Source organism: Thermobia domestica, chromosome 1 (assembly GCF_964235325.1).
Source record: "Thermobia domestica chromosome 1, izTheDome1.hap1.1, whole genome shotgun sequence".
Classification (NCBI taxonomy): domain Eukaryota; kingdom Metazoa; phylum Arthropoda; class Insecta; order Zygentoma; family Lepismatidae; genus Thermobia; species Thermobia domestica.
This window is the reverse complement of record NC_137454.1, coordinates 363,863,487-363,881,864: the sequence shown is the minus strand read 5'-3', so window position 1 is coordinate 363,881,864 and position 18,378 is coordinate 363,863,487. Positions and strand designations below refer to the sequence as shown.

Genomic DNA, 18,378 nt, shown 5'->3' with positions numbered 1-18,378 from the left:
AATTGCTAGATTTTGTCATAATAAAGAGTATAGTTTGTTTATAGCTTAACAAACATCCCAATGCATGTAGTTAAAATAGATCAAGGCCCCCTTATTCTCCCGATATTCTGAAAGTTATTTCCGCGATAACTTTCGCGAAAAGTATTCGCTTTTGAACAACGTAGTATATATATTGCTTGCGATTTAAATTAGTGAAGAATGGGGATAATCCTAGGAAGGTCATTCCGCTGGCACTTGAAAGTCTCTTCAATGGTAACTTTCGTAAAGAAAATAAAATAAAATAAAATAAAATAAATAAAAATAAAATAAAATAAAAAATGGAATATGTGCATTGTAGTATATTATTTCGGATGCCTCAAATTTGCCACAATTTCCTTGAGTTTAAAATCAATCAATAATGAAGAAGTTATTCTTTTGAACATGACTTTAAAATACATTTTGTGATGATAAATTATATTTTTTAAAAGGTCAAAACATTCAGAATATCGGGAGAATAAGGGGGCCTTGATCTATTTTAACTACATGCATTGGGATGTTTGTTAAGCTATAAACAAACTATACTCTTTATTATGACAAAATCTAGCAATTTTGGCGAACGTCTTTACAGAAAATTATTTTCTTATTATATTATTTAAAATATGGAAATCCCAAAGTCTGGGGTATTTGTTCCCGTTTACCCTACTATTTTCAATCGCAAAAAGTGAGGATTGTTTGAATGCGATAAAGAAGATAACTGTACACATATTTTAATAAAATCGAATAATTTATTCGGTAGGTTTCACTGGAAAATTATTTTGCATGAGCATGTTCAAAGGTGCAACATCGGGTAGAATTTACTCCTTTTACCTCACGTAAACTTGATGTATTGCAATCCCAAACAGTTATATTTCTGCAAGTTGAAGAATATCAATAAAATCGCATGCCGTATTAGAGACACACACACACACACACACAAAAAAAAAAAAAAAAAACAGCCCTAACAGGAAATTACCTTTCCTGCATATTTTTATATAAGAATTTGTTTTACACATTATTCTTGGGTTATTGGATTTAAATATTTATTTATGAAATATAAGCAGAATCTCCTGAGCCGTTTTTGATAAAACTGATTCACGTTTGAGAAGATAGTCCAGAAAGATGTCACTCGCAAGAGTTAACTACTACTCCTGAATCTTATAAAAGCCTTAAGTTTCAAGTCTTGTCTCTTATCATTACTAGGAAGTTAATAATAAGATTATGTGCGATGTACTTCGTATTACTTAGTATACTCTCGAAATCAAATTTATTAGTGATATCTCCTTATTCTGTTAAACTTTTTTATCTTAAGACAGAAGGTTGCAATGCTGATTTCAGGAAAAAGAGAAAATTCATTCAACCATGAAACACCAGTTGTTGAGAGATGTGAAGTGCGATAATGGCTTGATGAGGCTAGAAACCTGACTAATTATTGAGAGTGTATTTGAAGATCATGCAGATGATAACACGTCCCGTTCAGGGGACGTTTACCCATCCCTTCCCTTACCCAATGAATGTTAGAAAATGTTTGGGTTCATAATTTGTTTTAGATCTTCTAAAAACAAGGGAAAGCCTTCGCGGATTAAAAACCTTCATAGCAAATAAGTTATTTAAAGAAAAGAAAAAAAAGAAAGCAAAGAACAGAAAAAAGCAGAGAAAAAGAAAAAAAAACATTTTATACCTGTTTCTGAATGTATTCCTCTAAACCCTGATTGGCACGATGGTATGAAATACAGTAAAAACAGAGGGCACAAATAATCGCAACTACGTTATGCTTTTAACAGTGCTATATCGGCATTCTCAAAAGAGGACACATCACAAAATAGATTTTTAGGAAGGACGCAGTGTGGCCATAGTCAAATATTAAAATCATACCAAATGCATTCTCTTTGGCAAGAGTTTAATCAATCTGTCAGTGTATAATGAGTGTTTGTGTTTGAATGTTTAACTCCAAAGTGGGTTCCAGCGTAATTAGTCTAAAATAACCAGAAGGAAAAAAAAATGGAATGAAATCTTTAGGTTTTCGGTCCCTGAAAGTTTTAGGTCCCATTGTTATGCCGTCTAGGCTAAAGGAGATGGTGATGATGAGAAATGAATGAAATAGTGGAATGAAGAATGTGAGAGGAAACGGGAGAATCCCGAAAGAACCCAAGCACATGGTGTTTGTCCAGCACAAAGTTCACTTGGCGCGAGCTGTGATCGAACCAGAAACCCCATACACCAATGATAAACGCTCTACCACTGAGCCACTGTGGCCCCAATGAGTGTTTGTGTTTGAGTGTTTTACCCGAAAGTGGGTTCTAGCGTACTTCTACTCTAAAATAGCTAGGCGCAGCCTGTCTAGTAGAGCTGGAATTGGTGTTGCTCACGTTCGATTCGGGAATGAGACTAGAGTTGAGATACGTAAATTTTCAAATTTAAAATGAGTTCGATTCCCGGCGGGAGCTCATGTGGTTCGGATTCCACGTTAATCAGTAGGTCCACGTCTCATATAGCCTCGCTGCTGAACGGGACGTAAAACTCAAAGTCAACTCAACTCAAATTTAAAATGAGACCTGAAACATGATAATTCTCGTCTCATTTTGAAGACAAGAATTGCTACGGAACGAGAAATTTCTCGAGTCACATAGGCAACGCTAATATACCCAACTCTTGGATATCAAGCATTGTTTCAGCCAGGGGCGGCTTTAGGATTTTAATTTTGGGTAGGCCCGCTCCCTCGTTTGTGGATACGTATATACATTTTATTGATTAATGACAGTAGGAAATTACTTTTCCAGTAGTAGTGATGCTATTTGTTAAATAATTATCTACCATTAATATAAATAGTGGAAAATATATTTACTCTTTATTATATCTTTTAGCGTTTATAATTTTTCAAAATTTTTGGGTAAGCCCGTGCCTACCAGGCCTATCCGCTAAAGCCGCCGTTGGTTAGCGGTACATGATTCAAAGAATAGAAGCTATAAATTCATCAAGTGATTTATGAACGAAGAGAGTATTTATCAACGTTTAAAGATACGTAACTCATGACACATTATAATTCAATAATAAATTTGGTTTAAATGTTGCTATATCACATGTTTCACGGACCTCTCCTGAGGCAGAAAAATTCCTGTAACTTCTAGATAATACTAAGAAAGAATCAAGGTGTAACTTTTGTACACAAGTGTACAAAACAACAGGAGAGAAGCTTGTTGAGAGTGGAGAATCGAGACTGCTATTAAATTTACGAAATGAGAAGAGAAAATCCAGCAGGGTTAGAATTGCCAGTTCCTTTCTTCTCTGCTTCAGAAAGGGCCGAGGGTCAGAATGAGGATTAGGGACGGGATATGTAGAAGAACTGTGTATACTAGCAGACATAGTTAAAGATACTTTTTTTTCTGGAAACTGGAAAGTCCTCAAAACTCTCCCTCCTTTTCTTGAGGACATTTGTAAGAGATTTATTACCCCTCTTACCTAAAAATCAACGTTGCCACACCTCTCTGTTGTCCATTTCTTTATCTTCCATTCATTGCTATTTTTTAAAAAAATGCTGAATTTTGTTTCTTTCGATAGGGTCTATATAAGTGTTACGGATAGGGATGCGCACGAGACAAGATTTGAGGCTGTCTCGTCTCGAAAATGTGCTGTAAAAGTAATGTCTCGACTCGAAAAATGTATATTTCTCTATTGTAAGAGCTGTGTCTCGACTCGAATTTTGTCAAGAAAATTCTGTCTCGTCTCGTGCGCATCCCTAGTTACAGAAGTACGGCAACATTGAAGAGAATGATAGCGCACGCACTACCAAAGATCAGTCAAGGTTTATGTGTGTGTGTGGGGGGGGGGGGGAATGGGTAATGTTCGGGGCAAGAGATCTCTGCAACAGTAATTACAGGTTCATTTCACAGGTAACCACTTGGACAAGTAAATAAGTGTTTTCAAATAAAACATAAAGCAAGAGAGGACTATGGGCAGCTGGAAGGAATTTTTTACATTTGGTTTGGTAGGCCGAAACTTCTTAATTCGACTTATTCCTCAATCATCATGATGCTGAGTCAATACTGAAAAATTCTATAACCCTAGGATTAGAACTCGGAATTACATAGGTCAAATTCAAAGACGTTAATAATCTTATTGGCCCACTAATATTCTCGCATGTATGGATAGGTATGAAAGAATTCTAGTCCCAAAGGCAAAATTTTAGTCAATTTGCCTAACAAGCTAGAGACGGCTCATTTGCCCAGTAAAACAAGATTAGGCTAACTAATTTGTGAAACAATTTGGTTTATCAAAACCCTGTCCGTACGTCTAAGAGAGAAAAAACAAATTTCCAGAACTACTTCATATATCATCATCAATTTTAGAGAAGTTAAGGACAAGTTAGGCATTAATTTCGTTGACAGAGATGATTCATCCACCGAAATAGCAAAAAGTCATTCATTTCCCTGTGTTGGAAAGTAAATTGACAACTGGAATTTTTGCGACTGGAGTAAAGATTAATTAATTGTACGAATATCAATGCCCTTTTCCAGCGCTATCTACGGCAGAATCTATCGCTTAAAGGGAAATTATCACATAATTCAAAATACTACTCCGATTTTTAAACAAGACAAAGAATCTCCATCGGAATCGAACCCAGTACCATGAATAAAGTAACCACATTATTCAATAGGCAATAAAAGTGTACCCTAAGTAAAGATATGACTGAGAATAACACTTATGAATATTAGTAGCAATACATAGGCTACTACTAAGATATGAAGTTACATACGACAATTAAAGCGTGAAACAATCGATGTCGTATTTGTTAAACGGATGAATCGTAGGCTGTGACGTGACATTGCCATGTGATAAACGGGTGTGCTTAAACACACGTGTTACATGTAAGCAAAATTCTATACCAAAACAGATTTGTATCTGTTTAATGGTTTATAATTTGCTTTTCTTGTCTGTCATACAACTCACATGAGAAGATCTATAAATTTTAAGAATTTGATTCGGTGGTTATGCAGCCAGCATGACCCCTGTGATATGTTCGGTTGCATAGCTTACAGTTGCTGGCCGTCATTGAAATGTCATTTCAAAAACCAATAATAAAGATAGGCTTGAATATAGAACTCATAAACAGTGAATGTTGTAAAGGCACCTTTTAATTGTAGAATTAATTACAGGAAAACAAACGAGATACTTTAATAAGACACTTATAAAAAGGTCAAAAACCGAAAGTGACAGTTTTTTTTAAAAAATAAAACGCTGTTTTTATAAATAGAAAAACACCCTTTTTCCAAGACAGTAGCCATGATGCTCAGCGGGGTCGCTCAGCGGTAAAGCACTTAACCTCTGGTGCGTGCGGTTCATGGTTCAATCCCCAACCAAGTAAGTTTTTGGTAGGCAACATCGTGTTCATGGTGTTTTCTCAAAGTACTCCTCCTTTCTCCCACATTCTCATTCCACCGATAAATTCCATCATTATTCAGTTACCTTAATCAACCGTCTCCCTTAGCTTAAAGCGCATAATCGTGGGACGTTAAAACTTAAAGATGTCATTTCATTTAATTTCTTGACGCTCAGCCACCAGACTCAAACCCGGGACATCCTGATTGTAAAGCAAGAACGATAAATACTAGTTACGGACGTAGTGCACAGCAGGGGTGGATCCAGGACCGACTTCTGGGGGGGGGCGGTGGGTTGTCATACTGCTACTTTTAAGGACTCCAAACTTTGGGATGGGTTTTATTTATATACATAAAATAAGAAAGTTTCCTCTTCTGGGAGGGGGGGTGTTCGCCCCGACGCCCCCTCCCCTGGAACCGCCCCTGGTGCACAGGTACTTTTGCGACTGACCTACCTGCTATGGGAGAATATATGAGAAATGATCAAAATTTCGTGGTACAGGTTTATGTTAGGTATGGCACCACTGAACCCGAACCGGCGAAGGGAGAACGAACTGTAATATTCTGCCAAAAAAAAAAAAAGTTTTAAAAAAATCGTTAAAAGAAGAAAGAAATTACGCTCTACTTTAACTGCTGTCTCAATTCATGTTATAAGCTAACAGTGAAAATTTGTCCGTAGAATAACTTTAAGAAGTGTGTGTGTGTTGCGGAGAGGGGGAGGAGGAGGAAGAAGAGAAAAAGAAAAATGATGTAGTGTTGGGTTGTGGAAGATGGGACTGAAAAAAAGGTGCTATAGCAGAAGATGAGAAGGGATAAAAGCTTTATTTACGAAGGGTAGTTTGAAGGCCGGACAACATAGGATGATTCTACCGCCCATTACAGGTACATTATCGAGACCACAATGACGGTTTCAAAGGGGGATGAGGAGGAAAGGGGCTTTTATGAGTGCCGCAGGTGAGTTTTTTTTTTATGTCAGAAGTTGAAACAAAGAAACGGGACAATACATAATGACCGCAATTTTGCCAGGACCCTTCTAATGGAAAGTGGAAAAGTGAATGAGGAAAAAAAAAAGGTAAAAAAAGAGAGATGAAATAGATTTTTTATTTTAGAACAAAAAAGAGAAATAAATAAAATGAAAAAGGAAAACAAAGTGCAACCCAATGAATGACAAAAAGGAAAGAAAACAAAAGAAAAAAATGTAAGTTTGTTATATAAAATATAACAAGGCTTGACTATTGTCATTTACGAAACCGTAATCAAAAATTTTAAAGGAAATGAGCAACAGAATAAGTAAGGGAAGACGTGAAAAATGATGTGATGTGTTTTGAGTTCAGCGTCTCTCTCAGCAGAGAGGCTACGGTGTATATGAAACGTGGACCTACAGTTTCACGTGGGATCTAAACCCGGTCTCCTACCAGTGGCGGATCTAGAAGGTATAAACTTGGGGGGAGCAGCAAGAAAACAGACTATGATAGATATATCATAAGTTTACTATAAACTTTCAAACATATAGGGTGTCCCATATAAAACCGGAACGCCTCACGTACCGGTTAATCATCTCTAGTTAAATTGCTTGTTGGGTAACAACGCTGTCTCGAAAGTTGGCCAACACTTCCACCATCTCTTATAAATAGATAACTATTTAACGTTACTATTATCTATTCATTGTTAGTTAGTTCATTGTTATGACAGGCCCCCCCCACGCGGCCTTTGGTTTGACAAAAAAAAAGACTTCACATTCCGTATTTTCTCTCACTCAGTGAGAATTATTTTCGTGCGAAACAGAAAATGTGCAGCCCTGTGAGTTTAGGCAGAAACCACTCCTACTAAACACTTGTCGCCAGCTCTGAATTTCTAGTCGCCAATGGCGACCAGAAAGTTTGCGCCCTGTAAAGAATGAACGAGAAAGTACAAGGAAACGGGAGTACCCCGAGAAAAACCCACAGACACGATCTTGTCCACCACAAACTTACTTGGCCGGGGAACGAATTACCGACTCCCCACGCATCAGAGATAAGCGCTCTATCAGTGAGACACAGTGCCTCCTGCACTGCACAATAAGATACTCCACACGCCAACATTTCTCGAATCTTATTTTTCAAGGTTTCTTGTTCAGCGGCCTAAATATTCACATTTTTCCTCCATCTAAAAAAAAAAAAAAAAAAAGATATTTTGCCATCCCTATAAAAAAAAATAAAATATTTTGTTATTACTTCCTACCAGGGGTGCACCCACGAGGAAGGGTCCGGACTTAGTGGAACCCCCTCCACAAAAACTTTCTAACTCTATATACATTTGTACACTGTCTCAATAAAACTATACTTGTTTAAGAGGGAAATGATTGATGTAGCATGAAAATTTAATCTTACACTTCATCTGTACTCTTTATCTTATAAAAACACTAGTTCTATCATTTTTTTTTCTGAAAATATAGGTGGAAGTATTTTACAATTACTTGTTGTCTTTTCGAGTGCAGAATAATACCCATTCAATACTAAATAAACGTGGTGGCTTGTAGTACTTGACTCTTACCAATTAAAAATTCTTTGTGCGCGCTTGTTTCCTACTCTCGTTGTAAATCTTCTTAAGAGTCTTCATCCCGGAGAAATTAAAATACCGCTAATTTTGCAGTAATTATGTGATATCTTCAAATAGATAAAAGATAATTCAAATATGGAACAAGAGCGCCCTAGACAATATTATTTTGCGTGAGATACCGTTACCACAAGTCACCTAGTGGCTTTCGGTTTTCAGCTGTTTAGAAACGCGAAAATAAATTCAGATTTTTTTCAAACTGGCTCGAAATCGAAAGCAGATAAGTGAGTCGTGATAACGGTATCTCATGTAAAATAATGTTGTCTAGGGCGCTCTTGTTCCACATTTCGATTATCTTTTATCTATTTGAAGATATCACATAACTACTGTAAAATTAGAGGTATTTTAATTTCGCCGGGATGGAGACTCTTAAGAGAACAAAAATTATTTGTGATTTATTGGTTTGATTTGATTTTTAGTGTAGCGTCCCCTTTCAGCAGCGAGGCTATATGGGACATGGACCTAGATATACAGCTTAAAGAGAGCCCCATCACGGCGAATTTGAAATACCGCTAATTTTTCAGTAATTATGTGATATCTTCAAATAGATAAAAGATATTCGAAAAGTGGAACAAGAGCTCGCTAGACAATATTATTTTACATGAGATACCGTTATCACGACTAATTAGCCATTTAGAAAATTGGCATTTCTTGTCGCGTTTCTAAACGGCTGCAAACAGAAAGCTACTAGGTGACTCGTGATAAAGGCATGGACGTCTCTGGTGGGGGCAAGAGGGGGACACGTCTCCCCCAATATTTTGAAGTACAAAATATTCAATATTTTATTCTAATTTAATTTGTTTACTAACGACAGAATAACATATAAATAATAATAATAATAATAATAATAATAATAATAATAATAATAATAATAATTATTATTATTATTATTATTATTATTATTATTATTATTATTATTATTATTATTATTATTATTATTATTATTATTATTATTATTATTATTATTTGGAATATAATATTCAGGCTGAGAAACGATTATAACGGAGCTCTTGATATACCACAGTGGGTGTGTGAAGGTCAGCAGAAAGGTAACAAATAGAATTGAGGATAATAAACAGGTTGGGCTAGTTGTACCATTTAAATCACTTTCTTTGATGCCCCCCCCCCCCAAATTTTACATACTAGAGATGCCAATGAATAAAGGTACCTCATGCAAAATAATACAGCGTGATTCAAAATGATGTGAACGATTACGACTCCTTATAACTTTTTTTATTAATCATCCAAATAGCTTCAAATCTTACAGTTAAATGCTAAAACTCTCCAAGTTTTTGTGATAAAAAAAATGAAAATAGTACATCACAAATGTTCTATGTGGGCCCCGTTTGTTACCCTTACATCTATTCGTTATTCCAATTTCTCCCAGACCCGTTCAACACGTTTGCATCAACAGTTTGCACTGCAGCAGTGACGAGCTCTTTCAGTTCATTCACATCTTGGGGTAGAGGGAGTTTGTAGATAATGTCTTCTAGATGTACCCACAGAAAAAAATCGCAGGGGGTTAAGTCCAGTGATCTTGGTGGCCAAAGTAGAAGCTGACGAGATTTTTAACTTACCTCCCAATCCAGCGGTGTGGCAGTCTGTTGTTGAGGAAATTTCTGACATTGTGATGAAAGTGACATGAAGCTCCATCCAATTGATAGATGAAGTTTGCACTGTCATGTTCGAGCTGTGGCATAAGCCACGTAGTAAGCATTTGTAGAAATGTTTGTCAAGGCACAGTTCCTTCGTAAAAGAAGTACGGACCATAAACTTTTGAAGATGAAATTTCACAAAACACATTCGTCTTCGGTGAATCATGCACAATTTCACAGATTTTGTAAGGCTTCTTAGTTCCCCAAATGCAAACATTTTGTTTATTCACTCCTCCTGTCACATGGAACGTAGCCTCATCACTGAAACAAAGTTTGTCTAAAAAATCATCAACAACACTGCACAACTCTTGAAATGACTCACAAAAGTCTTGAGACACGTGTGATCATTAGGTGTTAAGTGTTGTAACAATTGCACTCGATGCGGATACATCTTTAAATGTTTATGCACTACACGCCAAACAGTTGTTTGAGGCATTTGAAGCTCTTTGCTAACTCCCCTTGTTGACTTTTGTGGGCTGCGTTGAAAACTGTTTCGCAGGGATGCGTTCGAGTCGAGTCGAGACAGAATTTTCCTTGCAAAATTCGAGTCAAGACACAGCTCTTCCAATAGAAAAATATATATTTTTCGAGTCGAGACATCACTTTTACGGCACATTTTCGAGTCGAGACAGTCTCAAATCTTGTCTCGTGCGCATCCCTACTGTTTCGAACCCTTTCGACATCGACATCTAATCGACGGCCTACCGGGCGATTTTTCTTTACAAATGCATTCCGTTCTGTTGAATTTGTCACACCACTTACGTATGGAGTTCTTTGATGGTAGATCTTTATGAAATTTTGTGCGGAACTCGCGTTGAACACTAACAACAGACCGACAAACGTGAAACTGTAAAACGCAAAACTGCTCTCTCTGCATCACAGGCAGCCATCTTGGAACTAATCACTCTGCCACCTAGCGGATAAATTTTAAACTACTACGCTCGTTCCAAACAAAACTTGAGGATAATATTGAAAGTATTTCCATAGAGATTTCATTGTTGATAGAGTATTATCACTTATAGAACGTTTCCTTTTCGTTCACATCATTTTGAATCACACTGTATTGTCTAGCGCACTCTTGTTCCACATTATTTTTTTTTTATTATTATCTTTTATCTATTTGAAGATAGAGCCTATATAGTTACCGTAAAATTAGCTTTATTTTAATTTCGCAGAAATTAGGCCTCAACGTGGAATCCGACCCTCATGAATGTCCGCCGCGAATTGAATCCGAGTCACCCATGGCAAAGGCGTGTAAGCTAACCGCTTACCCACTAGAAAGTTCTTTTGATTCATTGGGAAGAGAGAGAAAAAAAAAACTGTTTTCAGTAACGTAATTCCTACCGTACGAAACAAAACAAAAATAAAATTAAAGACAGTGGTTTGTACTCGATTTAGGCAAACAATATCAAGTGTATAAATAGTAATAGAAAAAAAGTTTTGTTACATGTAGAAATGACGTCATTCTCAAAATAATCGTATGGAGTGACTGATATGTTCGTGAATATATGTAAAACGTAAGAGGAGAGGAATGTCGTAGTGTGACGCATTTAAATACAACAATACGACGACTTTTTTCCTTGTCATTTATAAACCCACACGGCGCACGTTTTCAAAATTTACGTTAGATTACTCGGACTTTTATACCCTCATCCAGCCGAAACTTAGCTACCTTCCTTTATGGTGTCATAAAAGTTCACAGGAAGTTCTCGCGCTTTATACGGACAGTATGTGAAGAGACCTTCTACGTACACCAAACCAGCAAAATGTGACCATCCCAATTTTACCTACCTACCTACCTGTTCTGTAACCCTGTGACATATACATTCACATATGCAAACACACACACATATATATATGGAGAGAAATCTAGTTGACTTCCGTTAGTGTGGCAGATAAGGATGCTCTCATGCAGTGACTTGGTTGTGCACACTCATACGTGTGTCTCAGACTTCTGTGTTATTGTGTCGTAAACAATTTTATGGATGATATATGTAGACCTTTATGTGAAGTATTGTTTATAGTGTTGTCAATTGTCCAGGAAGCACCACCTCCTACATCCCGTAACTATCCCCGGGCCCCTGTTGAGCAGTAGATAAATCCCTTTCTTTGTTGTGCCTTTCACACACTTGCAAAACTAACAAAGCTCACACACCTGTACATCACAGCACATTCTTTTAACTTAGTAAAATAAATCTGAAAAACGAAAAGATAAATATATATGTAAACACCGGATTGATAGAATTAATATTGCCCAAGGGACGATAAATGCCTCGTCTCAAGAGCAAGACGAGAAATGCCTTTTTGAGTTAGAAATGAGACGAGAAATGCCTTTTTGAGTTCGAAAAGAGACGAGAAATGCCCTTTTTAATTCGAAACGAGACATGAAATCCCTTTTTAAGTTCCAAATGAGATGAGAAACCCCTTCCTGACTTCGAAATGAGACGATAAATACCTGTTTGAGTTCGAAATGAGATGAGAAACATCTTCCTGACTTCGAAATGAGATGAGAAATACCTTTTTGAGTTGGGAATGAGATGAGAAATATCTTCCTGACTTCAAAATGAGATGAAAAATACTTGTTTGAGTTCAAAATGAGATGAGAAACATCTTTCTGACTTCGAAATGAGACGATAAATACATTTTTGAGTTTCAAATGAGACGAGAAATACCTTTTTTGAGTTCGAAATGAGTCGCGAAATATCTTTTTGAGTTCAAAATGAGACGAGAAACACTTTTTGGAGTTCGAGATGAAATGAGGAATATCTTTTGGAGCTTTAGATGAGACGAGAAATAGCTTTTTTGTTCGAGATGAGGCGAGAATTTTCTTGAGGTTTGTGGGCAATGTTAATGCACCCAGTATTATATTATTAATAGTATAAAAATTAAAGTATACTATTGGAAATTTCATGACGGCCTTAGGGTGAGGTCCAGAAAATTGACCTATTACCCTTCTCCGCCCATTACATGGTAGTGAAACCGATATTTTTTCTGAAATCCGATGTTGCCAACAAATTCGAACTCCATGACAGCTCTTAGCTAAAATAGGAGGGGGTGAGTAAAAGCTGATCTCCGTTACTTGAGTAGGGAATGGAATGTTTTAAATGTTTTGGCGAAGAAAAAAGTAGCCTGGAAAGCTGCGAGTCCTTCGTGTTGCTCTGTTATTTGACACTTCAACAGAATATCTTTCTTCTTCCGTTAAGAAGGAGCGACCCATATGTGCAGGTCAGTTGGTCAATGTTAGTTCATCTCCCTGTTCTCTATATAGAAAGAATGAAATAAACAAAGAAGGCAAGAAATACATTTTGGCATTTTTTAAAAGATAAACATGCATCTATTGAAAAAAAGCACGAGGAAGATTTTAATCTATATAAAAGTATCTTCAATTCTAGTCGAATAATAATATCTGAAATGCATGATGAAGAAGTAACTTTCTCATTTACATAATAGATAAGGCAACAAGATATCAAAAATTTACGAATAGTGTCTTTCAATTATATCTAATGTGTGTTTATTTTTCCCTTCCCTACTTTGGAGTGTGCATTCTTTTAAAGTTATAAACATGAATACATCTATTGAGAAAGAAGGATGGGATTTTAATTTATACAAAATACTCTTGAATTCTAATCAAATAATATCTGAAATGTATGATGTAGAAGTATCTAACTTTCTCATTAACATAATAGATAAGGCAACATCAATAAAGTAGCCAGGATGTGTCTGGGGAGGGGGGGGCAGTGCTGTTATAGGTACATATAGAGGAATTACAAACAAAAAATATATAAACTTAAAATATATATATAAAAAATTACAAACATCAAAGTACCAAAGTACATTGCCGGACCTCTTTGGGGGGGCGGCCCATATGCCCCCCTTCCCTAAGCCACTGGGCAACATGAGATCAGAAATTTATGGATAATGTATTTTAATTGTATTTTGTATTTTATTACATAATTACATTATACGCGTATTACATCGATTATTTTTATAAAATTCTACACCAGAGCATAGGTCGTCCTAATTAATTTTCTTTAACTGATTTTCTTTGTGACACCAGAAGAACGTTACTATAGTATTAAATTTTCTTCTTTCTCTTCCTTATTCGATAAAGATATGAAAGATGCCTAGTGCTGTGTTCAAGCCATGGTTGACGGAAAGCTAGTCTGAAAATGAAAGAGTAAAACGAAGATAATTCCATCCAGCCGTTCGAGTCAGTGCTGGCAAATATAGGGAAGAGAAGAAGAAGAAGAATGTTAAGTGCGTTCTGGAGAAGTTGTATTATAATGAATACAACAGAGGGTATGACAAGAAGAAGAAGAGAAAAAGTAAGCGAGAGTATGCTTTAAAAAAATATAGAGTAAATTTAACCCTAATCCTTGACTGATCTCAATTCCAAGCGATATGAATAGTTCTTAAATTTCAAATGCAACATACAAGCACAGACTCATACATAAAACATATTTCATGAAAATTAGAAAATTTTGCAGAAATTGTTAATTAGTTAAATTTGAGAATAGCACTTTCAGCAGAAAGACTATATGAAACGTGAATGTACAGCTTAGTGTGGAATACGCAGATGAGCTCCCGCCAGGAATCCCACACCGGAGGTGTGTACGCTATTTAAGTACCGACGAGAAAGCTCACAGCTGCTGTTGTGACACACATTTCTTATATTGAGAGACGCATTTATTTTCTTACTTTTCACCGAGTTCAATCACACCATCAACAGAGGATTGGTAATTCTTAAATATTTAGTACACCAATTTTAATATAACCGGTAATAATAATATGGTAAATTTATCGAACAAAAAGACACATACGCGAGATGAGATGGAACAAAATTTTCGTGACGAGATACATTACGAAACAGAACTCTTCGAGTAGAATCAAATATACTATTCGAAACAAGACAGCACAAAATCTTTTCTCTTAGGCAATACTACAAGCATCACACCATGTCGAATACTAGAAACTTGCTTCTATAAATGAACATAAAGCGATTATGTAAAAACATACTTGAAAAATATGAATTGTTGAAACCCCAGGTTTTAATGCTAAACGAAAAGTAGAAAAAAAAAACCTTGCGTAAGACTTTAGACTCTTGTAAAGCCCGAACACGTGAACATATGTGATATATGAGAAACAGACGAAGTGAAGTGTCAAATTAGAGAACAATGCACCGCAGGACACCACGAACTTGTTTCGTTCGAAGGACGACCCTTCTCTGCACGGACCTGAATTTACTGTTCTTCTGCACCCCTTCAGAGGGCATTTAGCTTTCTCTTATATCACAGCTAAGTTCAAAAAGCTCTCTGATAAATACGAAAATTTTTTTAAAGTGTTTAAAGCACTTGTGCATTTCTTTCAAGCATTTATGTGTGTGTACATGTGTACTTAACTGTGGTGTACATTTGTGCGTATATGTATCTATTTAAGTGTGTATAAATTAAGTTAAATTCATTTTTACTCTTGTTCGTGTGTTGCAAGTGAACAAAGATGTCGGACTATTTTAGACCTTGGGAACAAGGACAAGCAATGACTCGGGAAGTCCAAGAAGATCCTCTTCCCGGTCCTAGTGTACATAGAACACCGTCGAAGAGAAAAGTTAATGTCATTGGAAAAGGAGCAAAAGTAAGCAGACAGAGTGTGAAAATTATTCAAAGTGTTCGTACATTTTTTAGCGGTATCGTGCACGATGGGGGTTCTATACCGAGCAAGAATATTAATGAACTAACGTCGCAAGCTACAGGAGTTAGTGTTTCGACAATTAAGAAAATTGCACGTTTGGATGCTGCTACGTACCGTACCCCAACTAAAAAGAAAGTTCACAAGACAAAATTTGCGTTTTCTAAAATCGATGACTTTTCCCGGGATTTGCTGCGTAGGACAGTTTATGAATTTTACAAGGAAGGGATTTCACCGTCAGTAAAGTCATTGTGCGAAGCAATGCGCAGGAAAACCGCCAACACCGATTACGAATTTCCTTATTGTGCTCGGACATTATATACATTGTTAGAAAGTATGGGATTTAGGTATCGGAGAGCAGACAGGAAACCACGCAGGATGGAATCACCAGAAATTATTTCTTGGCGATATCGTTATATTGAAGAAGTAAAAAAGTATCGTAGTGAAGGGTTTCGAGACGTTTATTTAGACGAAACATGGTTCGATACCAATACGTGTAAAATGAAGAACTGGACTGACGACTCGGAGAATTGTTCGGTAGCAGTGTCAGATAAAAAGGGAGAACGAATAGTAATAATTCATTGTGGGGGCCGTAATGGGTTTGTTGAGGACGCACTTTTCGTAACACACAAGAAGATGGAAAATGCTCCTGCGGACTACCACGGTACAGTGACTGCAGCCATCTTTGAAGAATGGTTTGAGAATTCCGTGTTAAAACGACTGGAAGAACCATCAGTGATTATTTGTGATAACGCGTCAGTGCATTCCCGTGTTAGTAATCCGAAGCCAAACTCTTCTTGGCGGAAGGAAGACATTATCAGGTATATGAATCAACATTGTATACCTGTACCTAATCCCATTCCAATTAAACCAGTACTCGTAGAAATTGTAAACAAATATGTCGGTTTTCAAGAGAAGAGGTACGTGATTGATGAACTTGCTCTTGCATACGGACACGTTGTGCTACGTTTGCCACCTTATCATTGTGTATTGAATCCCATCGAACAAGTGTGGTCAGAGTTAAAACGGCGAGTGGCGGCCAGGAACTTAACAGGGCATTCCGTCAGTGCTCTCATAAACATAATAAAGGAATCAGTTCAGAACATAACGCCGGAAAAATGGAGAAACTATATTACGCATGTAGAAGGTATTGAGGACAGCTATCGTGCTCTGCAGTGTGTTTTTGACAGTGACGAACAAGCAAAATTTGTTATAACAACGGACGGCGATTCAACAACGGACGAGGAAGATGGTAGTGAAAGTGAAGAGCGAGACTATGGATTCGAAGAATTGGCAGATGATGATAACGACAATAACATATAAAGGGAAGTATAATTTATTTGCTGTTATTTTATACGATTTTCTTCTGAATTAAATTGCAATAAAACTTCCATGGGAATTAAAATAAAATGAAATGTAAGGTGAATGTAGGCTAAAAGAGACGAGGATAAATGTAAATAAATGAGTAAAAAATCATTGGTGAAATGGCTGTCGTATTTACGCATGGGCCATAAGCCCTGGGCGACAAATTTTGGAGGCGGAAAATTTACTCTGACCAGATATTATTCCAAAAAAAATATTATTCTCTATTATTATTTATATATTATTTAACGATATATTATTAGTCTAGTAGTATGTTAACAGTAGTATAGTATTATTAGTATATATTGTAATATATTATCTAAATATTATTTATTGTATATATTTTATAAGTTTCCCCCTCCACGCAAATAATGATTATTCATTTCACCGTGTCCAATTTTCTACATCAGTATTTATTGATATTGAGGAAGCAGCAAGTTTTGGATGGCTTATGGAAGCAAAAATGTTATAAATACTGTACAACAGATACTGTACAACAGATCTATAATGCTAACTGTACAACAGATGATTTTTAAGAAAAAAGTTAGAATAGTCGTGAGACCTGTGTGATTGAGTACACTTTACGTAGTACGTAAATATAAGAAGTTGCGTTAGAAAAAAAACTGCAATTATATTCTAAATTTTAAGCAAATGGATAGATAGGATTTAAAAGATACGCTTTATCTCAGTGATATAAAAGTATTTGAATATTTTAGAGAACCACTCGTTGTACAGTGTTTTATTTATTTATTCACAAAGTTGAACTTATTAAGTCTAGAGAAATCTCGTTCCAGGTCCAGAGCAAAGGATGAAGAAGAAGCCAAGCTTATATGGGAAAGGAAGTGTAAAATACAAAATTATCAACATCTCATATTCATCCATCATTAAACACCTTATTACCATCTTCATCACAAAATTAGAAGTGAGCTCCCTCGTGACTGAGCAGTTGGCGCGCGCACCTTTGACGTGGGAGAACCGGGTTCGTTTCCCGGCTGGAGCTCGTGTGTTTCGGATACTGCATTAAGCTGTGGGTCCACGTCCCATATCGCCCCACTGCTGAAAGGGATGCTAAACTCAAAATCAACAAAATTAGAAGTAAAATTAAAAAGACAAAATAAAATGCATACTAAGGTACTTGCACAAAAAATTAAAAGACAAAAATATTTTTAAAATTTGAATATCTAAAGATAATTTTAAGGCATGGCATGGTAGATCCCTACTAACTGCATGCTTTTTATCACGCCAACCCAATACTCAATAACCTCATTACAGTGAATCCTGCAGTTAATTCATAGCATGATTCAAAACACTAAAATCCTATTCGATCATATTGAATTCACCTCATGACCAGCAGTAGGGCATCTGGCTTTCTGCCCTTCGTTGTTCAGCCTTCAGCTGGGCATCGCAGTTTTTCCAGATGTTTGAATCTAGACGTGTGATGGTTTTCTCAGCTTGCTGAGTTCTATCCATCTACACCCTTCCGAAATTACTAATGCTATTAGGCGCCGTTTCTTCCTCTTTTTTCTTCCATAACCCTGGTAGATAGCCTCTCGCGAGTGCTAGAAGCCGGGAACTAACAATCTCACACCACTGCATGTTCCTTGTAGAATAATTGCATGGGGACCTGGAAACTAGATTGAGGTCTGTGTCCAGGACCGGGTGCTGCGAGATTTGCGGGGCAGTGCCCATAC

General features: G+C 36.6%; 1 protein-coding gene across 1 annotated transcript; it reads left to right on the top strand.

Annotated features, from left to right (window-relative positions):
- The first annotated feature begins 15,136 nt into the window (after window positions 1-15,136).
- On the top strand, window positions 15,137-16,648 carry LOC145682200 (uncharacterized). Its single transcript, XM_081753785.1, has one exon. The coding sequence runs from the start codon at window positions 15,137-15,139 to the stop codon at window positions 16,646-16,648; it is 1,512 nt and encodes a 503-aa protein (XP_081609911.1).
- The last annotated feature ends 1,730 nt before the right edge of the window (window positions 16,649-18,378 follow it).

Bases quoted from the DNA above. Each gene is read 5' to 3' on its own strand.
- LOC145682200 (XM_081753785.1), top strand. From the start codon at position 15,137: ATGTCGGACTATTTTAGACCTTGGGAACAAGGACAAGCAATGACTCGG.